The 24,915-nt window shown below is 40.1% G+C and overlaps 1 protein-coding gene across 8 annotated transcripts in view; it reads left to right on the top strand.

The window, feature by feature from the left end:
* Nucleotides 1-24,915, top strand: part of PDE1C (phosphodiesterase 1C) — a 524,818-nt gene that overhangs the window by 418,895 nt on the left and 81,008 nt on the right. For all 8 annotated transcript variants that reach the window (XM_045495246.1, XM_045495245.1, XM_045495244.1 and 5 more), the window contains 7 exons: nucleotides 5,757-5,857; nucleotides 8,339-8,467; nucleotides 10,530-10,631; nucleotides 11,184-11,304; nucleotides 19,498-19,579; nucleotides 22,937-23,057; nucleotides 24,695-24,870. In XM_045495246.1, coding sequence (XP_045351202.1) covers nucleotides 5,757-5,857; nucleotides 8,339-8,467; nucleotides 10,530-10,631; nucleotides 11,184-11,304; nucleotides 19,498-19,579; nucleotides 22,937-23,057; nucleotides 24,695-24,870 — 832 coding nt within the window. The remainder of the gene's footprint in view (nucleotides 1-5,756; nucleotides 5,858-8,338; nucleotides 8,468-10,529; nucleotides 10,632-11,183; nucleotides 11,305-19,497; nucleotides 19,580-22,936; nucleotides 23,058-24,694; nucleotides 24,871-24,915) is intronic.

Genomic DNA, 24,915 nt, shown 5'->3' with positions numbered 1-24,915 from the left:
AAACTGTAAGACACGTAGGGAATCAAAACATCCTATTGATAAAGTGATGTCTGGGCTTCAACATCAACAGTATTACTCACTGTAATCTGTTTATATTACTCATTATTGCTTAACTTAGATTCTGAGGAGATGCTTGAATCCTTTCAGAATTATTTTGCCTACTTTTAAGAGAAAAATCCTTGAACAGAAGTAGACTGAAGAGTTGTTGATTGAATAAATATGAATTAGACTCCGAGCTCCAAAGTTTGATTTAGGTTTGATTTAAGAAAAGATTCCAAACTGCAAAGCCATCCCTTGGCCCCTTTCATTGCTTTTGTCAGACAAGTGCCATTAATTTTCCTTTTGCTTATTTTTTTTTTTAGAAGGGAGAAGCTGTATATCTTGTACTTTTGATCATATATTTTGTCATCATATAAAGGAAACACTAAGCACATATAAATGGTTAAAGAGTGCTAAATAATTTTATTAGTCTTTGTGGTCAACAGAATTTTTGCCCCCATGATTTGCCCTCTGCTGCAACGCTAATGGTACCTTGGATGCCAAAACACGAATACAGTGAAGGTTCCATCAGGGTTCCATGAAGTAGGGAGATGAGCCCGGATTCTCCAGGAGGGCCCAAGGTACATGTGGGTCCTTGAAAGTCAAGAGGTGGCAGAGGAAGTGTGAGGACTCCACAAGCCGTTGCTAGCTTAAAGATGGAGGGGGCCAAGTGGAAAGCACAAGAAGGAAACAAATTCTGCCAATGTCCTGAATGTACCTGGAAACAGAGTTTTCCACAGAGCTTCCAGAAAAGTACACAGCCCTGCCAACACCTTGATTTCAGCCATTTGAGACTCTCACTGGAAAATCCAGCCACACTATGCTGCTTCTGACCTACAGAAGAACTGTTGACCAATAACTGGGAGGTGTTCTTTGAGCCTTAAGTTTGTGGTAATTTAAGGTAGCAATAGAAAACTAATATAGGGGTGGAAACATTACAGAGAAACTGTCATTCCCATATTAAAGCCATAACTTGCTAATAATGTCCCCTCTAGCAGTTTTGCCCATGTCGTTTTCCTTGAGGTGTCCACTGCCCTCCACCTGCCCGCATGCCCACACATACCGGGCTTGCTTCCTGAGTCACGCACTACAGATTTCGAAGTCCACTGCTACCAGTTGTCACGGCATCCCTGTTATTGAATTAGTTGTGACACTCATATTTTATAGATAGGGAGATACTGATAGGATCTGTGGCTTGTCCCTTGTCACAGTTTGATAACTCTGGAATACAATTCATGTGGGACTTAAATTTCTTACTTTTGGGTTGTCATAAAAACTTCTGGGTTCACACTAATTAACTTGGAAAAGGCAAGAAGATCTGGACCATATTAAAATACAGAGGCCAGGGGCTCCTGGGTGGCTCAGTCAGCCAAGCATCTGACTCTTGATTTTGGCTCAGGTTATGATCTCACGGTTCGCTGGATCGAGCCCTGCATTGGGCTCTGCACTGATACCATGGAGCCTGCTTGGAATTCTCTCTCCCTGTCTCTCTACCCCTTCCCCACTTGTGTGCTCATACTCTCTTTCTGTCTCTCAAAATAAATAAGTGAACTTAAAAAAATATGAAGCCTAATTTCCCTTAAAATAACTTCTCCCACCTTCTTTGCCTCTATTAATGATGCTATCTAATACCACCCATTATTTTGTTTTGTTTTGTTTTGTATTTTTGTCACTTAGGCTAGTAATATTAGGACCATCTTTAATTCACTCTTATCCTTGACTACAACCTCGTCTGCCCACTTGCAGTCAGTTGACTGCTATGAGTTAGCAATGAATTCTACCTTCATACTATCTCTGCATCCTGTAAGGACTTTGCCATGCAGAAGTACTGTTCTTATTTCTCCCCCTCACTGGCGTGCTGACCGCGTTACCCTCTTGCATGTAAACTTCATTGCCTGTTGAATCTGGTTTGTGTTCCTCACTCTGGCTTCTAGTGCCAGGACTCTAAGTAGCCTGAACTCCCACTCCTCTAAAGGGAATCATTTCCTTACTCATGATGAATCAGCTTTTGATGCTGGGACAGGCTCATTTCTTCATTCTTCTGAAAATGCCCTCTTCCATTTCTTGTTCTGTCCAATCCTCAAGGTCCATCTGTGAAGCTGTTTCTCACTCTTTTTTCTTTTCTTTTCTTTTTTCTTTTCTTTTCCCTTCTTTTCTTTTTTTTCTCTTCTCTTCTCTCTTCTCTCTTTCCTTCCCTCCCCTTCCCTTTCTCTTTTCCTTTTTTTCTCTTTTCCCTCCCTTCCTCTGTTCCTTCCTGTATCCTTCCTTCCTTCCTTTTGTGCCAGATACCACCTGTCCTTCTTAGCCTCAAGAAACAGAACTGATTTCTAAGCATCCACAGGGTGTTTTGAAAAGCAAGGGTGTTAAAATGACTTTTAAAGGGTATGGTCTTATTTTTGTTGTTGTTGTTTGCTTATTTAAATCATTTGCTTGTTTTGGTTTATTAGAAGTAAGATAGGATCTTGTTAGTGTATTTGGGCAAAGGGGAGAAGTTACACTGATATTTGTAATAGAACCATAATTATGTAGTTATTTAGATGCCTACTGTCTGGGCTGATGCTCTGTGATTCAGATTTGTTTAGATGGTATACTGTCTCCCAGTCATAATCTTTTTATTGATTGACTTATTGATTTATTTATTTAACAATAGGAAAAAAACCCTACACTTATATTTGTTTTCCCATGAGTTTAAATCCTTGAGGGGTAAAACATCACATGGGTTTGTGTCCAATGGCCCTACCAGGAAGGTTGCTTTGGAATTTGGCATGAATCATGCCACTGTTTCCATGAGCATGAATTACCTTTCCTCAGATACTCTGGTTTTGTTGGGTGTGCCACCAGGGGTCACCTTTTCTTTGTACACACGAACACTCTCCTGCCTAGAGAGAATTCAGTTTCACCTCTAGTGTAAATATTTTCTGTTTTAAGAAGAGCTGTGTGCTTCCAGGGACCCTGCTTATAGCCAATAGGAATAGCCTTGGACTACAGTGTTCCAGATATACTTGTCATTTTAGAAGCTCTGTTCCAAGCAGGGCTTGACAGGCTCCAAGATAGCCTCATAATCTTATTTTAAAATGTTAACTTTTGGGGGGCACCTGGCTGGCTCAGTTGGTTACTCTTGGTAACCAATACTCTTGGTATTGGCTCAGGTCATGATTAGGATCAAACCCCATGTTGGGCTTTGCACCGACAGCATGGAGCCTGCTTGGAATTCTCTCTCTCCCTCTCTCTCTGCTCCTATGCTGCTCACATGCTCTCTTTCTCTCTCAAAATAAATAAACAAACTTAATTAAAATAAAATGTTAACTTTGCATGAGTTTGGAGAAAGAGATACACTGGGGAATGAGATGGGTAGAGACAGTGAAGGCCATCGAGTGGGGACAGGGTGTTGGTGAAGAAAAGAAAGACATTGCCAAAATAAAAAAAATATATATGTATGGAAAGTAGCAAGAGCATGTGTAATATAAAATTATACCTATATAATTTTATGTAAAACTGAGTAAACACAGGAACAATGACCCAAAGGAAATGTGACAGAGATTCAGTGGGAATTCTGGAGACCTAGTATGTGGGTCTTCACATGGCTAGCTGTGTGACCTTGGGTAAGTCATCGAACCTCTCCCAGCTTCAGTTTTCTCATCTAGAAAATGGAGGCAACAACAGTACCTACCTTACGGAGTTGTGTGTATGGCATGAGTTTCTGTATGTGAAGCACCTAGAATGCTGCCTGATATAAAGTGAGCCCCTGTAGGCACTAGGCCCGATGAAAACGCCCCTCACTGCTTTCAAGGAGGGCACTGCAACTTCAGTTCACTTGAAGTTCTTACTTATCTTAAATGTTAATTTCATTTTCTTGGTTTTTCATCTTAGTCTGTGTTTATGTCTTTCTGTTCCCTGTAGATCAGTTTGTATTTTTTTTTGAACTTTGTTTATTTTGAGAGAGAAAGTACAAGAGCATAAATGGGGGAGGGTCAGGGCAGAGAGACAGGGAGGGAGAGAGAACCCCAAGAAGGCTCAACTCTGGTAGTGTGGGGCTCAAACTCATGAACCATGAGATCATGACCTGAGCCTACATCAAGAGTCAGATGGACTCAATGGACTGAGCCACCCAGGCACTCTAGCTTGTATTTTTGAAGTGTAATCTATCAAAGATGCCAGAAAGTTTCCTGACATTTCATGCTGAATTCTGCTAGAAATCATTTGCAAAAGTGTAGCGTTTTTTTTCCCCCTGAGTATCTCTATGCTTATTCTTTTACAAACTGTAGGGTCTTTTTTCCCCATAGGTTGTCTGTAGTTTATTTATTTTACCCTCAGTTATCCACAAAGAAGGTAATAATTCTCCAGAAGTTTTCAAGATGAATATCAAAATTAGTAGTTAATTAGGAAGAAAAACCAGTTGAGGTGGGAATTATGAAAACGTATGTGATAATTTTTAATCATTTTGTACTAACTTAAATCAGGTAAATATATTGTGTTCACTAATCTTTAATTCTGACTCCTGGCTCCTTTCTGAATTCTGCTGATGTGGGTACTCATATTTGTCTTGCTTTAACCCTGCTCCTATCTAAAATTTCTAGTTCCATTTCTTCAAAGGGAAATGGGAACTTAAAGATACTCATGAAACAAACTCAGGGCAGAATCCCTCTAAATTTTTATAGTTGTTTCCTTCTGTCTCACACTTGCCACACTGTCTAAATCATTGAATTTAGGTACGATAGGTAAACAGTTACATTTTTGTGTTCCTATTTTATTGGTTTTATATCATATTTAATTGTGTAATCATAATAACAAGTGCAACTTGTCAAAACAGGGTTTGGGGTAAACCACACCGAAACTTGTGACTATTGATTCAACTAGTAACAAAAGTGAGCTGAGGCTCCCAAAGGTTGGGCTAGCAGTCATGGATGTTCTGTCATGTGGGCATTGGGCAGTATGGTTTACAGAAGGGATGGGAAGCATCGGTGAATCTCAAGTTACTGAAATGGAAGTCAGTTAAGAGAGCTTCAAATATGCAGTGGCTATCAAATTCTAGTATACATCAGAATTGTCCGGATTGCATGGTAAAACACAGATTGGTGGTAAAATCCAGAGTTTCTGGTTTGGGGTGATGGGGGTAGGATTTGTATTTGTAACAAGCTGACAGGTGATGCTACCTCCGATGGTCCAGGGAACACGCTCTGAGAACCTTGGATTACAGCCAGTTTTGGTGGCGTGGATGGGGAGAGGTCTTCTCAAAGATCAGCACGCATAAGGTAGAAGGCCAGGTGTTATCTTTCCATCTGTCTACCTACCCACTTTCTAGTGGAGAGACATCAGGTTTTCTGTGTGCTCTCTGTGTGTTCTTGGTATTGCACTGAAATTTTTAATACATTTTTTTTCTGTGTCTACTTATGTGGAAACTTTATGTGGAATTTGGGGAAGAATACAATGAGGGCTTTTAAAGTCTTCATGTTTGTTGTTTTTTGCTTCCTGGAAAAAAAATAATAAAACTACTCGTTGGCTTTTTTTTAACCTTGCTGGGCATGCTGCTCTCAAATCACATGTCCCCCAGTCTCCTCGAAGGAAAAAAAAATTCTGTCTGTCAGAAAACGTGTTTTTGGCAACAGCTTGCCAGCTGCAGGGTGGAAAGACAGCGATGTGGGTGTGTTGTCAGCAAGCTGAAGACTCTGTCTGAGAAAGAGACAGATTATCTGATTGCCCTGTAATCTCCCTTTCAGAACTGGCTGACGGAGCTGGAGATCTTTGCTATAATCTTCTCAGCTGCCATCCATGACTATGAGCACACCGGAACCACCAACAATTTCCACATTCAGACCCGGTGAGGATGTTGAATATTTGGAGAAGAGGCAGGAGGGGGCAGGGACCGAGATTGAGAAGTCAGAAAGGTGTTAGTCACCTTTCTTTTGCATGGTTGCTCTACCTTGCGTTTCTGAAAAAAATCAACTTTTCAACAAGATATCAGCCTGGTCAACTTTGACCAAGATTTAGAATTTGAGAAGCCATCTGCTCCCAATTCTCATATTTTATTCACATCAAATATGGATATCCTTTTCTTCTCTATTCTGATGCTAGCTATTTGTTTACTTATACAGGGACTATGCATACTATTTCTACTAGGCGGTAGAACAGTTCACATAAAGGTGAAGATGCCAAGTAGACTAAATCATCGAGCATGGGCCAGGCTTGGGGTGTTTCTGTTGACATGAACAATACCTGAGCCTTCTTGCCCTATGATCTCCGGGATTCTGGGGAAGCTCTTCTTATCCTTCTTGATTTTATCCCTGCTCTGTTGAGTGCTTGCGTTGCTCCCTCACATAAGGCCTGGGGAGCTAGGTTGTCTCATGTAGACCTCCTTACTACAGACAACCTATGTACCCACTGTAATGAACTTCTGTGGGGAGTATTAAATATGGGTCCAAGTGCTCCACTCTGAACCTCTTTACTATAACAGATATTGCTAACTTTTTTTTTTTAAACGAAGCTTCACATTTTTCCTTAATATTGCTCTCAGCACAGAATTCTAGGCAAGCAGTCCCAGTCAATTGTCTTTTCCATTTAGGATGAAACCTTATCTGTCCTGTCCTGGCCCAAGAGCTTACCTTCTCTTAAGACAATTATATGGAACTCTGACAGTAGGGTTAATAGGGCCTTGGCATAGTAATCAAAAGAAGCTAGAATTTGGGGAAAGATGGCATGGCTAAGAGGAAGAACGTAGCAGGGAGAGATGAGAATTTAAACCAACTAAATACTTGCTGTTTCACTTGAAAAAGCAGGTGCACACTCCAGATAGGATTGTGTTCATTAAATCAATTGACATGTATTTAATGAACCCAACACTTAATTATGGGGTACACAACAGAAGACAGTACTGTCTGATCTCTGTTCAGAAGGGGAATTACAATAGATAGCAGCAGACAAAGGGACTTAAGCCATTAGCTTCATTGTCTACCTCCTGCTTCTTCACATAGAGGAGCCTCAGCTACTGGGAAGCAGCCTTTTGTGGTTCACTTGCAAGGTCTTTAAATATAGGGAATTCCTCAGAGCAGCTCTGCTTAGTGGATGTCTATGAGGGGAGCCTTTGCTCTGAGGACAGAGGCTGTGGTGAATAGCACTTGCTGAAGGAAGAGAGGTGGGTGGACTGTACATGGGTCTTTGCTGGAGACCAATGTCAAAACCAATCCCAACTCAGAGGAAATGGCTTAATTATAGCAGCTGGACATGTGCTTAATGTCACAAAATATACATCAGTTAGAGCCTGACTTAAAAGATATAAGACCAGACCTTTCACCACGACATTTGTATGTTTTGTGTTATCTCCATAGGAGTGGGGATATTCCAGTGGGTTCAGGTATGCTTCGTTTAGAATAGAATTTAAACATTGGCTTCTTTAATAGAACTTTGTTCAAAGCATCTCAGCCCGTGTGATCCCTGCACAGAAAACTAAATCTGTGACCTGGTTCTTTGTCCTTTGATGGTATGTTAAGCCTAACACTTTAAAGGTATGCTAGATATATCCCAAAGTGTGGCCAACGACAGTCAGCAGTTATTGTGGGGAGCAGTGGCTGAATTTTCAGAAGACCTTGCCTTTATCCCAACCCTGACACTTAGGTACTATGGGGTTCTGTGAAGTCACTTTAGATCACTGAGACTTGGCTTCCTTGATGAGCAACAAATAACCTGTAATAATCTAAGATTTCATTAAACTGAAGATACTGAAATAGTAAACACACAGCTCTGTGTTTGGTGCAATGGTCTGTAAGAAAGTGACTAAAAACTGTCATATAATTCTTATCATCTTTACTCTCAATTTTACACATATGACTTTAACACGGCAAATTTTAAGATCAAGGCACTACCAGAGGAACTTGGCACACTGTACCTATCAAGTGGTATGTGTTAAGAGAATTATAATGATAATAAACAAATTCTTTCATTGATTAAAATTTTTAAAAATTAACGTTATTCCAGAAGATACAAGGAAGTTTGAGTTGACCCATGTTTTATGAAATCATCTTTGCTACTAGTAGAGATAATTGAGATCTGGTTACAGAATAGTTTTCAGAGAATTCTCAGGTTGGATATCACATATTTCACATTCACATATTGACATTAAAATACCCTACATATATCTATTGATAATTTGTAGTATTTGGTTTTAGCTTTTTGGTTGATATAAATGGCATGGGGCAAAGATAATTATTACATTTGGAAAAAAGACAATGCATTCTAGCTTGAGAGAGTTACCTGAAAAATCTCAACCGTTTAACATCCTAAATTATTTTCTTGGCTTTCTGTTCAGGTCTGACCCTGCTATTCTGTACAACGATAGGTCCGTATTAGAAAATCACCATTTAAGTGCAGCTTACCGCCTTCTGCAAGAGGATGAGGAAATGAATATTTTGATCAATCTCTCAAAGGACGACTGGAGGTAAGGATGAGGCAGGAGAGAGATTTGGAGGCCAAGAAAGGAACCGTGAGGAGAGATGAAATATGCTGCTTTTGGAGAAATAATACCACTTGAAATGTTTATGGCACCCTTTCTTCTGCTTCCCCCCACCACTCACCTCCCTCCCTTTGCTCTCTCTCTTCTCTTTCTCTCTCTTCCCCACCGCCCCCCCCCCCCCCCCCCGTCTGTCTTTTGCTTAACACAAATATTCAAATGTATTATAGGCACTTTGGGAATACTTGCTGTTTGTTACCTTAGGAAACTTGTGTTGCCTTTATCTTCTGCCCCTGCCCCCTCTCCCCACCCCGGGAGTAGAATTCAGTGATTCATTACTTGCATATAACACCCAGTGCTCAACACAAGTTCCCTCCTTAATACCCATCACCCATTTAGCCCATCCCCCACCCACCTCCCTCCATCAACCCTCAGTTTGTTCTCTGTTGTAAAGAGTCTCTTATGGTTTGTTTCTCTCTCTTTTTCCCCCTTCCTATATGTTTCTTAAATTCCACATATGAGTGAAATCATGTGGTATTTGTCTTCTTCTGACTTATTTCACTTAGCATAATACACTCTAGCTCTATCCACGTCACTGCAAATAGTAAGACTTCATTCCTTTTGATGGCTGAGTAATATCTATATCTATCTATCTACATTGATATCAGTACACACACACACACCCACACGCACACACACATACACCCACACACACACACACACCACATCTTTATCCATTCATCAATCAGTGGACATTTGGACTCTTTCCATAGTTTGGCTATTATTGATAATGAGGCTATAAACATTGGGGTACCTGTACCCCTACAAATCTATATTTTTGTACCCTTTGGGTAAATACCTAGCAGTGCAATTCAGCAAATTCAGTAAAGTCACAGGATATAAAATCAATATATAGAAATCAGTTGCATTTCTGTATATCAATAATGAAGCAGCAGAACAAAAAATCAAGGAATTGATCCCATTTACAATTGCACCAAAACTAATTAAGATATCTAGGAATAAATCTTAGCTTCTTAAAATCTGAGTTTTTTATTTAAAATATGTTTTTCACCTTCTATTTGATTTGAACTTTTCTTTAAAACTTTCAAAACTTCCTAAGAAAATTATTTTGACGCTCAAAAAAAAATTGTGGATAACTAATTCTAGTGCCTAAATGACATTACGTGTCTTTGAATGAATTTAGGCACACCTGAGTTTGAATATGGACATGGCTACTAGCTATATGACATTTAGGAAGTTACTTAACCCCTTCACCCTGTTGTAAAATTTATTTTCTAGAAAATAGATAATAAAATTTATCTCTTGCTTTGGTTAATGTTATGACAAAGGATATAACCCATTTAAAATGCTTAGCACACTTTGTGATGTATATGGCAACCCTGCAAGTCATGTAAATGTAGGTCAGGTGTTTCAAAGATTAGAGGCAAAACCATTTATTTTATTTAAAGTTTATTTATTTTGAGAGAGAGAGCAAATGGGGAGGAGCACAGAGAGAGAGAGAGAGAGAGAGAGAGAGAGAGAGAATCCCAAGCAGGCTCTGCACTGTCAGCACAGAGTTGGACACAGAGCTCAAACCCACGAACTGTGAGATCACGACCTGAGCCGAAATCAAAAGTCCTATGTTTAACCAACTGAGCCACCCAGGTGCCACCAGAGGCAAAACTATTTGAATCCTTACAGAGTTCTGAATCTACGGTGATGCAAATAGTACTTATATTTTAATTAAACAGTCAGCTGTTTATCGAATATTTTTGTGCTAGCCATTATGCAAAGGTTCAGTGAAATAAGCCATGCTGAATGATATGTATATTCCATGTGTCATATCCCTAATAAGTGATTTCCTTAATCCTTACCCTTCACTTATTCCCCATTAAAAAAAGAAAAAAAGCCCACCTAAAAGGCTCAAGTGGATTAGAAATGTCACAACTAATTAACTGGTTTTGCCTAGAAGTGGCAGAAAGTATAAACAAATTTTTGCTTTCCATTTTTTTACTTCTATGCTTCTCTCTCCACGGGATGTCCCCGAAAGGGAGTTTCGGACCTTGGTAATTGAGATGGTGATGGCCACGGATATGTCCTGTCACTTCCAACAAATCAAAGCAATGAAGACTGCTCTGCAGCAGCCAGAAGCGTGAGTGCCCCTGTGACCGCATGTGTTTTTATGGGTGTCCGAAGAGGTGCTTGTCCACGTTGTAGCATCTTTGAAGAGCACCTTCTTCAGAGAACGTTACTGGATAGTCTCATAAAGTGGGGATGTTTGGAGGAAAGAGCATGAGAATTGTACATATCACAGATAGATTTTCATCAGGTTTGAAATAAATAATAGGACCAGTAACAATCTGCTCCAGTTAGAATTTAAAATAATTTTTCGTGGGAAACTAAATCATCAAAGATTCACTCAGCGGAGAGGCCACAAAAGGCAGTGAGTGACTCTTGGGTTCTTGTCTTTTTGAACGATGCGGTCATTCCAGAGATACTTTTGAGTCTATATGTGAGGTGTGCAGCTCAATAAACATGGAGACTCAGCTGATGACCAGCTCAGTTGTAGGATGAAATGATGCTTTCCCCCAGTTCAGCTGAAGTGGGATTTGAGATGGGAGAATAGAAGAGATAAAACAAAGCAATGATTTTTAAAAACTCTGAAAGTTTGATCCTCACGTGTTTGGGTCCTTTGGGTTGACAGAATTGAAAAGCCGAAAGCATTATCCCTGATGTTGCACACAGCAGACATTAGCCATCCAGCAAAAGCATGGGAGCTCCATCATCGCTGGACAATGTCACTCCTGGAGGAGTTCTTCAGACAGGTACCTTGTTGTGCTACTCCTCAGGGCTGTGATCAGTAGATATTTCTGAATTTTCTATTTCAGCAATGCTATAATAAGACTATAGGAACTGCAGTAATTTTCTTTGGGGAGTAAAGTTTCATAGCTTTTTGTTTGTTTTTTTGTTTTGTTTTGTTTTGTTTTGTTTTGTTTCTTGGTCATGTGATGTCTGACTCTTACCTAAATTTTGATTCTCAGAACATTATGGTGTTTCTGTCCTATACATTTGTTTGGAAAAAAAAAACAAGCACTTGTTTTTGGCAGTCTTTTGTCAAATGTCAACTGGTTACTTTCCTTTTTACTCTTTATTTCAATGGGTTGACCAAATGGTAGTTACTTTTGCATTGTCCTGTAGGATTAACATGTTAATCTTTAACTCATAATAATTTAGCTGTTATAATTGGTTGGGTTGTTTCTTTTGAGCAGATAAGCCATGTTGTCAAATTCCAAAGTGAGGTGTGGCAGTTTGTGGTCAGGAAATCACTAGATGCTGCTGCTTCAATTATATTTAAACTTACTACATCCTAAGACACAGGGTTGTGTTTTCTACAAGGGTAGCCAGAGTCTTTAGTGAGTAGGCAGTACTTTAAAATTAAATTTAAAAAGGGGCGCCTGGGTGGCTCAGTCAGTTAAGCGTCCGACTTCAGCTCAGGTCATGATCTCACAGCTTGTGAGTTCAAGCCCTGCATCGGGCTCTGTGCTGACAGCTCAGAGCCTGGAGCCTGCTTCAATTCTGTGTATCCTTCTTTCTCTGCCCCTACCCTGCTTGTGCTCATTCTCTCTCTCTCTCATAAATGAATAAATGTTAAAAAAAATTTTTTTAATAAAATTAAATTTAAAAAAAGGTACACAGAAATAGAGAAATAGGGGAATAAGTGCATAGTACCAAAAACTGATGTCTTCTCTAGAAGAGCTGCCATTAAAACATCTGGTTTGAGATACGAGGTCCTGAGGTTGAAGGCAAGATGACATATGCAGACTGTGGAGCCTGAATTACAGCCAATTCACATCAGTACAGTTAATTCAGTTCTTGTTACTTCATGAAGGGTGGTTCATGTCATGGACTCAGAGACTTCTGACACTGCACAGAACATTTATGAAGGCCAGTCTCAACTTTGTCCCATGAACCGACAAGAGATAGGGTCTTTCACTGGTTACTTAATTTTTGGAAGCAAATTACTCCTATGATTACTCTTCTTCTGGGATTCTGGTTTGAATGGGAGAATTGTAGAAGGCATCTATGTGTGTGTGTATTTTCTTCTGAAACTGTACACAGTATCCAGTGATGAGGTGGGACTAGAGTTAACAGCATATTCAACGAAGTCCAGATGACTCTTCGTTGTTTTTTTCTATTCCACCTGGTTCGTGGGACTAATCAAATCACTCTTCTAGTTCCTAATGGACTTATCTGAGATTTGTGTTTTAGGATGTGGTAGTGGGGAGTGGATTTAGGGGAAGGTTGTACCAGATGTTTTCTTAGGGTCCTTCTGGCATTACATGTTCTACGCTTCCTTCATACTGTCTAGGAGTTCACATCAGGATATGCATATACACATGCACCCCTCAGCTGTTATGTGAATACACCAGCAGGTACCCTGTTCTGCATTTGGCTGTTTCCCTTTGCAAAGGCGTTGGTTGGTCTCTCAGACTAGTTCTCACGGAGAACCTAGTAGTATGTGAGGAACTAGAGCTGTATAGGTGTGGCCTTATGTATATAAGAATGACTCTGCAAATTCATCCTTAATCAAGGGCTAATTTTGAACCATTTTTCCAGAAGCTCTTTTCCTAATATTAGTGAGAGGATTTTCTGTAAATACCCCCTCTCCATTATCATATGCTTTCTTTAATATTGCTTGTGTAATAACACCCCTAATGGCTAGGAGTATTTAATTTGTAGCCAAAGGTCGGTGATAGTAACTCATGTAAGTTTGAGGTAATGAAATGATTCCTTCTTTTAATTGTGAGTAGATATGAGAAATTACTTAAACATGTGCACATTTTCCCCATAAAAGAAACCTTGTTTGCATACACATATGTTTGAATTGAATGAAAACGTGCTAGAGGCAATGTGAAAATAACCTTATTGAATTTCTTGCCCATTGGGAATGGAATGTTAGCTCACTGGACTGGAACTACTTTTTAGTAATTATGATTCAGTAAATTATTTTTATTGACTTAATATTTTAACCCAGATGCCATAAGCCATTGTAAGTAACCCATGTAGGAGAAATGTTGCCTCAGTTCTTAACTATAGATTTTAAATCAGACAGTTCAAATGGGAAATCTCAATGGGACTGTAGAGTCTTTGAAAGTATTACATTTGGAAGTTGGGTTATAATTCAAAATAAGGGCATAGCCTCAGTACTGAAAGACCAGACCTTCCATGCTTTGCTAAAAGAGTAAGTTATATCTTAAGTATTATAACCATATTTTACAAAATCTAAGCTACTGCTTCAGGGTGCTTCTCGATGAAATATTGACTTTAAAGAAGTATAAGTTTGCCTTTTTGGTAAATACATGCTATAAAAGTCTTGAGGTTCATTTCATTTATATTGTTGTTTATTTTTATATTTTGCAAATGTTCTCTACAATTCTTTTAATATCTTCTGTGTCTGTGGTTATTTCCCTGTTACTATTATTATTATTTTAAATGCTTATTTATTTATTTTTTGAGAGAGAGAGGGAAAAAGTGTGTGAGTGGGAGAGGGGCAGAGATGGAGAGAGAGAATCTCAAGCAGGCTCTGCACTGATAGCGAGGCTCCATCAATGTGGGGCTCAATCCTATGAAGTATGAGATCATGACCTGAGCCAAAGTCAAGAGTTGGATGCTTAGCTGACTGAGCCACCATATTTCCCCATTTTAATTTTTAATTTTTAAAGTTTATTTTACTGAGAGAGAGAGAGGGAGAGAGAGGGGGAGAGAGAGAGAGAGAGAGTGCACATGTGTGAGTGGGGGAGGAGCAGAGAGAGAGGGAGACAGAGAATCCCAAGCATCCTCTGCATTGTCAGTGCAGAGCCCTATGTAGGGCTCGAACTCGAACTTGCAAACTGTGAGATAGTGACCTGAGCCAAAATCAAGAATGGGATCCATAACTGACTGAGCCACCTAAGTGCCCCTATTTCCTCATTTTTAATTTTCATTTCATGTATTAGTGTTTGTGCCCTTCTCTATGAAATTAGCTAATCATTTGATTATTTTATTGTTTCTTTTTTATTTTATAATACCTTAATTGAGGTTTTCATTTGTACTAATTCATTTCTTCTGCTTGAGTTTACTTTGTTCTTTTGTTAACTTCCTGAGATGGATGCTTAATTCACTTATTTACATTCTGCCTGTTTAACATTACTAAGACTAGGAGTTTGTCTTTTTCTTATGAATCTTACGGATTCATATATGCAGTATGTTTACAATCACTCCTTTCTAAATATTCTGGAATTTTGGTGTAGATTTTTCTTTTACCCAAGAGTTGCTTCTGATAGAAGTGTTTGTTTATATAATTTCCAGTGGTAGGGTCTTTTGCTTTCTAGTTTTGTAATTATTTGTGGGTTATTGAAATTAAATCACAGAAATTTTTCATTGTTTGGATTTTATTGTGAATCATTTGTCACCTACTGTATAATCAGTGTTGTGAGTATTCACTGCTCTTGAAAAATATATTTATTTTCTTCTTGTAGGATATAAAATTCAAAGAATACTGTACCCACCTACCTTATCAATTATGTCATTTAGGTATTTTATATATCATTAAAATTTTTTTGATCTTTTGTAGGATGACAAGTGTTTCTATTTTTTTTTCTATGTAGTATGAAGGTTGATTCTATGTTACTTGGTTCTTGGATATTAATAACTATTAGACCATCATAATTTACTGTACCCCTTGTCATTATAAAGCCTGCCTCTGTATCTCATCTAATGCTTTTACCTAGAATTCAAATTTGACTCATTTTAAGAATATGACCCCTGTCTTTGCATAGATTTTTATGTTCCACCTTTCAGAAACACTTTGGTTTGGGTGTGCCTTTTAAACACTGTATATAGGGGCTTCTGGGTTGGCTCAGTTGGTTAAGTGTCCAACTTCGGCTCAGGTCATGATCTCGCAGTTTGTGGGTTTGACAGCTTAGAGCCTGGAGCCTGCTTCGAATTTTGTGTCTCTCTCCCTCTGCTTCTCTCCTGCTCACACTCCATCTCTCTCTCTGTCTCTCTGAAAAATAAACATTAAAAATAAATAAACACTGTACATAGTTGAGGTTTTTTTATGAGGCAATCTAAGATTCTTTTCTTTTATTATTTGAAATCAGCTATATTAACATCCATTGAAATGACAGAAATACTTGATCTTAGGTGCCATGACATTTTACATTATGCTTTCTGTTTTTATGGTTTCTTCTTAAATAGTTCACTGTATTGGCTATGCTGTCTGCTTTGTTATGTATTTACTTCTTCTGATGACTTGGAAGTTTTATATTTTCAGTTTTTCCAGTGGCTAACTTGATAATAAAAAATTTTACATTCTCTATTTATTTCGATAGTATCTATTGCTTCCTTGTTATAAAAATTAGTAAACTTCTGGGGCGCCTGGGTGGCGCAGTCGGTTAAGCATCCGACTTCAGCCAGGTCACGATCTCGCGGTCCGTGAGTTTGAGCCCCGCATCAGGCTCTGGGCTGATGGCTTGGAGCCTGGAGCCTGTTTCCGATTCTGTGTCTCCCTCTCTCTCTGCCCCTCCCCCATTCATGCTCTGTCTCTCTCTGTCCCAAAAATAAATAAACGTTGAAAAAAAAAGTTTAAAAAATTAGTAAACTTCTTTTCCTCTCACCTCTTCCCCAGCACCTGTTTTTAGCTGGCTTTATTAACTGGTTTAATTATTGTAGTCTGTCTTTTATTATTTAAATTTAGTTATGTTTTTTATGTATCAAGTTTAAATGATATATTCTTACCCCCATCTACAACAGATAAGAAAGCCAGTGTTTATTCATTACCTTCCAATACCATTCCCCATTTTTTTTCATAACATAATTAACTCCTTATTGCTATTTGTTGGCTATCATATTTCTAAATTGTCCTGAGTTTTTAAATGAGCATTCTCTGGCATGTACGACATGCTGTTTGCAAAAGATAAACCTTAAACAATACAACTTGGAAAGGTGGAAAACATATCTGGCAAAAGCATAATTTTCTAGTTTGTTTTTGTCTTGGTTCTACTCACTGCTGGTACTTTAGCTCTGGTTGATGTTCCATCGGTTGGCCAAAGTTGTTCTTCAAGTGGTTTCTTTTAGAAGAACGAATGCAACACACTTTTGTGTACTTGCCAGTTTTTCTACTGCTATTATATTTGGGCCATAGTTTGCTTGCTTTTTTTTTTTTTTTTTTTTTTTTTTTTTGGTGGGTGGTGGGCCAGGGGTGGAATCAAGCTTTCTTTCCCTGAAGACTTTTTTAGATTTCACTCAAATATGTTCTACCTGTGCATATTGCTATGGAGGGGTTGGAGGCCCTGCTGTAATTATTTTCATGTCTAGGTGATGTATCTTTTTGCTTGTGTGCCCTAAAGGATCATTTCTTTACCTTTGAAGCCCACTGACAGAACTGGGATATATTTCAATAATGATTGTTCTGTAATAGCTTTTCTCGGGACCTGGTCTGTTCTTTTCCTCTATAGATTCAGGTTACATTGATTAAATCTTTGAATGCTTTCCTTTTCCATTTATTTATTTCTCTTTTTTAGGGAAAGCAGTTATTCATATGTTGTCTCTCTTTTGTTTCTCTTCCATGTCTATCACTTTTCTTTTAAACCTTCATTAACTCTTTGATCAGGGGTATTTGTGTGGCCTGCTTTTTACACTCCCGACCTCTATGCCCCTTACTGTGTTTCCATCGAGAAAAACTCTTGTTTGTGCTGCTTCGTATGCATTCTTCCTTTATGCAATGGTCTGTTTTTCTTTTCCATTAGTTACAAAACTATCCTTTGTACTGAGGCTTTTGCCCTTCTTAAAAAATATTGATGTCTTCAGTAAAAAGGAAAGTGTTGAATAATTCCACATGGGCCAGTAGTTATAGAACCATATAATATTGTTTCAATCAAGTTGAATTCACCAGAAGTACACCTTTCCACGTTACTTTCTGGAAATTACTTTTTTTTCAATTCATAAATGTACCTGTCATCCAAAGGGAATTCAATGACCACTATTTTAAAATAGGGTTTTAATAGTTGAGCCTGCTCAGCTCAATTAAATCCAAAAGATGTATGTGATGTATAGATGTGGGTACAGACAAGTCCATGGGATAAGAAGTTGTTTTATAACTTGTACTTTTTCAGTAATAAAATCCAAACTAATGCTTACATCTTAATAGTCAAGTGGTTAGTGTTTCCCACCTCTTCTTCTAAACCACCCCCATTAAAATGTACCAAAAAACCAACTTGTATCCCTGCTTCATAGGGAATAAGAGTGGGTTTTACTTGTTTAAGCTGAGATATCCCACAGAACCATCTACACCACAACAGTTTATGTCATAAATCCTCTTCCTTCTTTTTATACTGCCCAAGAAGAAATAGCTCAGGGGTAAATTATTTTTATCATGCCAAGGAATACTCAGAAACAGAGGAGCCATTGTGTCCCATGGGGTGTCTATCCAGGAAAGGGTGCAGAAGGAACTGAGCCACTTCAGGACTGTTCCTGAGACCCTTGGATGTCCCCAGCACCTATTGTGACCCCACCATTCAGCTTCCTCAGACACCCATTCCTTTTCCTTCCTTTCCTTTTGTGTGTGTGAACCAGCATCCTTTCTCTTCGATGGCATGCCTTAGAAAGAAAACGTATTTAGTTTTTGAACTTGGCCTAGTTTTTGAATGACGTTGTTACTTTTCACTTACTATTAATTTATTGGTAGTATTTATTATAATCAGAGTGTATTTGAGATAATAAATTCACTAAATGTTCCTCAAATCTTGACTTAAATATTAGAGATATCTATTAGAAAACGATAATAGTTTTTTATTTATTTACATGTATTTTCTCATTATTTAATCCTCATCATAACCTGATGAGATAAGTATTATTATCCATACTTTATAGAACATAAGACTGAAATGTAGAGAAGGAAAGTCAACTTCCTGTGACCACACAGCTAGAGGGAGAAAGGCCAGATTCAAGCCCAAATCAGTAGCCATTAACCTGAGCAAATTCTAGCCTTGTAAAATGAATCAGCACACCTTCACTACTATAAGAAAGCTGTCATATTTTTCCTTTCCTCTAGGTGTGTGACTAAAGTCACACGGGTTTTAATTTTTTTTATTATTGTTTATTTTCTTTTGAGAGAGAGAGAGAGAGAGAGAGTGAGCAGGGGAGGGGCAGAGAGAGATAGAGACAGGGAATTCGAAGCAGGCTCCAGACTCTGAACTATCAGCACAGAGCCTGATGCAGGGCCAGAACCCACGAGCTGTGAGATCATGACCTGAGCCAAAATTGGACGCTTAACCGACTGAGCCACCCAGGCGCCCCTGGTTCAGGTTTTAAAAAATCATCTCCCTCATAATTTAGACTTTCCATAGTACTCGCTTATCATAGTGGTGGTTTTTCAGTGAGATTGAGAATATATTGGTCAGAAAATTATTATTGTCTAACTTGGTAAACACAAGCAAGTATTTACTCTGTTTCATTTTTTGGTCCACTGTTCATTATGGACTGAGCCCTGTGCTTAAGACCCCAGAGCACTTACCTCAGGTGTGTGGTTTTAGGTAGCAACACTAGCAGAATAAATCTGATCAGTCTGGTTTGAATTTGTGTCTTGGCAGGGGTGGGAGGAAGAGGTTCACTGGCTCAAGAAAGGCCACACAGATCGACGAAAACTTGAGAACACACAGGAATTCTGGCTGCAGTTTTAGCTCTAGGCCACAGAACTCGTTGGCTTTTCTTTCTTCGGGCACCAATTGCTGCCCGATGAGGCTTTCTGTACAACAGCATGTGCCTTTGCAGTTGGATGGAATGATTGGACCCCAGAGGGTTTCAGCCTCTTGGTGTCTTTTATGCACAGGATCAGGCCCCAGAAGGACTTATTACATAATGTAATTGTAATAATTATAATAAAGACCAGTGGCCTTTGTGGCAGTTGAAGTTGCTAAATAAAATCTGGGCAACTCCACCTACTGATCTTAATTTACTGTGACCTCCTATTTTTCCAGGGTGACAGAGAAGCAGAGCTGGGGCTGCCTTTTTCTCCTCTGTGCGACAGAAAGTCAACGATGGTTGCTCAGTCGCAAGTGGGTACGTGTTGACAGCCCTTTGGATGGAAAGAAAAAACGGACTGGGGTTGCCTAGAAGTAAGCGCAGATGCTCCCAGTGATACTTTGACTGGGAACCTGGCTCCATTCTGCTGTGCCATGCTTATGGCTTTGGCTGATTGGGTTGTTAGAGCCCCTCTCCCCATCCTTGTCCCTGGAATGTGGCTGGTTCATAGGAAGATTAGACAGTGGTGCTCTGCTGTGTCTATCATTCCCCACTAAGAGCAGAAAGGGCCTCAACTTTCCAACATGGTAAGAATCAGTGACAGGAAGCCCATTGTATTTCACCCTCTCCATTCTGCATGCAACACTGGAAGTCTCCCTGTCATTTCTCCCCAGTGATGCTTCCTCCTTTGGCCCTGTTTCCAGGACAGTCCTATTTCCTGGATGACCTTAATTCCAGGAATAGCTCATTTTAAATGTTTCCTTCTTTTTAAAAACTTCTTAGCACCTTTTTTTAAAATAAAGATAATTTTGTACTGCTAATAACCATAATATATGTGAATTACAAAAATCCTTAGATATGAGGGTACCAGTATCACACATTAATCAAATATCATCAGTGATCCCCACCTTGGAAGAGTCAGAAATTATTCAAAAAATAAATTCAACAAGGATTTACTGATTTTTTTCTACTTGTGTTTTGAATACTATTTTTCATAATTGTTTTCATACTATTGTATTGAGTTTTTATTAGGCATGGGGCACTTCTGGGCACTGTACTAGATGGTATAAAAAACAAATACAAATTATAAATGCTATCTGCTCCCAAAGACATTGAGCCAGTATTGGGTGGTAGGCAAGACTTTAGGAAAACAGTGTCTGTTTGAGTGTTACAGTGCTCAGATTGAGTTTTCTATGTGGTACATTCAAGCACAGAATAGTGTCTGTGGACCGTTAAACCCAGGAAGATTTGTTGAAGGGTAATGTTTGAGTTGGGGATTAAGAAAGAAGTAGGCAGTGTAGGCAAATGGTGCTGTAGGTGAGAGGCGTGTAACAGGCACATGGAAGGGCATTCCAAACAAGGGATTAGCATATACAAAGCAGGGAAATTTAAAACAGCCTAGTACGGTCAGGGAATTACAAATAATTCCATATGGTTGGAGTACTCAGAGTGTATGATGAAGTGAGGGCCATGTATGGAGAGAAAATCAGGGCATATCCAAAGAGTTTTAAGTAAGATTTAAAAACATATAAATGGATGCTTTAGAATGAGAATCAGCAAACTGTTGCCTGTGGGCCATATATGGCCTACCACTTGGTCCTGTAAATAATTCCATTATAAGACAGCTAAGTGCGATATTTGAGTGTTGTCTATGGCTACCTTTGCACTACAGTGTGAGAGTTACGTAGCTGTCCTAGATTTGGCCCGTGGAACCTAAAATATTTACTATTTGGCCCTTTACAGAAAAAGCTTGTCAACCACTGTTATAGCAAGGTTTCTCTATCGGTAGCTTGGAGGGTTTTGAGTAAGACTAGAGGCGAGGAAATCAGCTGGGTGCCTTCTGCAGGCTTACAGGGAGGAGATGATGAGTGTGAGAACTGAGGAAGCACATAGACTCTCCAGGAGAAAGGTGGCATATAACATATTAAGGATTCAGCTGGATGCAAACCTAAAGTAAAGGCAGCGATCCAGATTAAGTGGTTGGACCATGGTCCCATTTATGAGGGTTGGAGGGAAAGCTGATGAGTTAGTTCTGGTTTGGACATACTGAGTTTAACTTGCAAGAAAGCCAAAAGGTGAAATAGTATCATGAAACACTTAAGTTTCAGCTTAAGCTAAAATTGTAAAAGTATACCTCAATTAACTATAACACAGATTTGGCCATCAGTGTTTCCTTATCAGGATACTCTGGGCATTTGGGGCAATCCTTGTTTGGTCAATTACATTATACAGTTTTCAGCATCCTTCATTGCTGGACATTAAATGCCAAGATCACCTGCACTTCAGTCATTAGGAAAACCAAATAAGCATTTGTACCAAACACTGTATTTCCTTGGATTGGTATTTCATTTCCTTCTAACTTTCACATGGCTGCGTTAAGGAATGACGACCAATAGTTTCAGGTCATATAGTTTCTCCTAACGTGTCACAGAACACTCGGGTATATTTGAGCCATTGACACAGTGACTCCAGCCTAACATCAACTGTCTCTCCAACATGGCCGTATCTCTAAGGTACAGTTCCAGATCTGACCCCTCTCCCAGTTTCCAGCCCTGTTTCTCCCAATTCTGTTTGCCCTCTGCCATCTGGATGTGTCCCCTACACCTAATAGTCAGCACATCTAAGTCTGAGCCCATCATTTTTTTCCCCAGCCACGTTTTGTCCCCCCGCCATCATCCCTGTGTTCTCTGCTCTGCTGTGGGAGATCTCCTTGGAGACAGCACCACTACTGCAGCACGTGGACCTGTGCCTCCATCACACATCTGCCTTACGATGAATGACACTGGGTCTCCCCTCCCTCACCTTCCTTTGGGCTATCTCGACAGCTTCTAAAATGATTTTCTCAGCCTCAGCCCCTCCTGCTCTCTCCCTTCCCATCCCTCTTGCCAAATTAACTTTCCCAAAGAACATTTAAAAAAGTCTTAACTGTGATGGTGCCCAAACACGTCAAGGAGCGTAGAGTACCCATCTCAGTCTCAGCTCCTTAGCTCCACCCTCAGGAGCCTCCTGCCCTAAACAGGTGACTACCTGCCTTCCCAAGATTCCCCTTTCCAACTCCAAAAGAGTCTTTAAGCTTCAGTCATTCCTCAGACACATCCTACCTTTTTCCTATCCTTGTCACTTTGCTTATTCCACTCCTTCCACCTAAAGTGAAGAGCCTTAGGTCTCAGCTCAAACACACAACTCCCCTAAAGCTATTCACAGACCTCTTGTGAGAGGGAAAATATCCTTCCTTCCTTACCTTCCCAGAGGCCTTATTTGGGCTTCCCCTTGGGCCCTTTCCATATCCCCTCAGGGTCATTTTTGTGCTCAGGTCATCTCTCCTGTAAACTCCTTGAGGGTAGGCAGGTTGTGTTCTACATCTTTATCTTTTATGCAGCACCAACCACAGATCTATGACACAGTGGAGGTTGGATATGAGTTTCTTAAGCACTTTATTGCAGCATCTACTAAAAAGTCATGGGAAGTTACATAGGAGAGATGGAACTCACTCGTGATATTCAACTCCAGGAGTATGTTAAATGAATAAGACCAACCTTCTCTCTCCTGATCTGATCTGGAGCTCCTCTGCAGATGAAGTTTAAAAAAAAGAGAAGGTTCATCAGTTTCCGTAGGGAAATATGGAAGGGACCAGTTTATGTGTAGTTCCTCTGAAGCGTTGCTGTCTCTCTTCAGGTTTTATTGATTTCATCGTGGAACCCACCTTTACTGTGCTCACGGACATGACCGAAAAGATCGTGAGTCCTTTAATTGATGAAACCTCCCAAACTGGCGGGACAGGACAGAGGCGTTCAAGGTCAGTGCAGAAGCTTGAAGGGTGAGGGTCAGGTCGGCCTCTCCACAAGGACAGAGTCACTCCTTTGGGAGAGATGGGGGTTTTTCATAATGATGTTTGCCCTCCCTCTCTTGTAAGAGAGATGTCTGCCTCTTTCTTTTTCTCAGAGGAGTTGAAGCTATACTGTCTGTACTCTCCAGGCTGGCCGGGAAGGGAATGACCAAGGTCCACACCGTGACCGGAGCATTCCCAGTACAGGTTTCCTACCACATTCTCCCTTTCGGTGCTTTTGCTCGTGGCAACATCCACCCTGGCACTCTGATTGCCTAAGCCCAGACAGTCCTTGCTTCCCATACTCCAAAAAGACAGTCCCGCTGATCAGACTCATCCCAAGAAATGAAACTCACTTTCATTTCTAGGTTCAGGAAGGGAATGAAGCGGAGGAAGGAAAAAAAACCTGCAAGTTTTAAGTCACCCTCTGACACGGTTTCATTATATTGAGCATAGATTAGTGGCAGGTTCTGGAGTCAGATTCCAGGTTAAACATTGCAATCCCATTACGTTGTAGCTGTGTCATCTCAGGCGAGTTTTCTTGATTTCCCATGTAGGTTGTAATACTCCTAGGTTGGAGGAAAGACGAAGTGACTTATTCAGTCTACATAAAGCCCTTATAACAGGATCAAGCACAGAGGAAATGCTTGCACCATGGCTAGTATTCCTGCCCCTCCCCCGCCTGTCCATGTAAAACCTGGGGCTTTGTCATAAATGAGAAAGGGGGGAAATGGAATTAATGGGGAAAATAAGAAAAGAGCAAGAAGGAGAGAAGGTAAGAGGAATATTAGGACAGTGGGATCCCGAACACTCAAGGTGAATGAACCCAGTGACGGCTGCTAACAAGGAGGACGGAAGCCTTCTCCCTGGTCCCCTGCCCCACGGGACTGGGCTGAAACGTATCTTGCTGGTCTAGTCAGCCAAGGTTGTCAGCGGGTGCGCATTTGTGTCAGTCACTGCGCAAGCCACCTGGAAGTGTATAATACCTTAAAGTTTCCCAGGAGGCTACACTTTATATGTTTGCAAAAATGCCCATGTTTCAAGCTTGAAGTAATATTCATTTAAAAAAATGTCTTTTGCATGTCTCATTTCCCACAATCTCTAAGGTGTCTGTGCCTTTTCAGCTTCCCCCGAGAATACAAGGAAATCATCTTACTCTGGCCTTGGGGGTCCTGGGGTCAGAGGCACTCAAGTACAGGGGGATGTGGACCTAGAGAGAAAGAGGAACAAGTGACTGGGTAACTTGGAAAAGTGGTCAGTGTAGAAGCAGGTGGGTGCACTGTGGAACTAAGTAGGAGCCTGATTTCAAATTAGTTAACTTCAGAGAGTTGAAGCCAGAAGATTCATATGAGGGAATTCTAGTCATATTGAATAAGAAGATACCAATCAACAGAGAAGAAATACAGGGGATATGGATACTCATGAGGCTGAAATCTTGATCTTTTTCTCCTGCTGAGAATACAGAATTTCCCATCTCTCACATATGGAAAGAGGAATTGCACCCCAATAACTTGAGGAGCGTTGCTCACTCCTTTCTTGGGCTTGCTCACTGGGATATGTTTTTCAAACACTAACCGTCCTCTTGGGTATGACTTTTTGATCTCCAGTTTGAACAGCATCAGTTCGGCAGATGCGAAGCGATCGGGTGTCAAGAGCACTGGCTCAGAAGGAAGTGCGCCCGTCAACAGTTCTGTCATCCCTGTTGACTATAAGAGTTTTAAAGCCACGTGGACTGAGGTGGTGCACATCAATCGGGAGAGATGGAGGGCCAAGGTGCCCAAAGGTAACATGCTACTGGGGAACCTTCCTGGAGATCTGTCCAAATCCA

Source organism: Leopardus geoffroyi, chromosome A2, assembly GCF_018350155.1.
Source record: "Leopardus geoffroyi isolate Oge1 chromosome A2, O.geoffroyi_Oge1_pat1.0, whole genome shotgun sequence".
Classification (NCBI taxonomy): domain Eukaryota; kingdom Metazoa; phylum Chordata; class Mammalia; order Carnivora; family Felidae; genus Leopardus; species Leopardus geoffroyi.
This window is presented reverse-complemented; position numbering and strand designations above follow the sequence as displayed.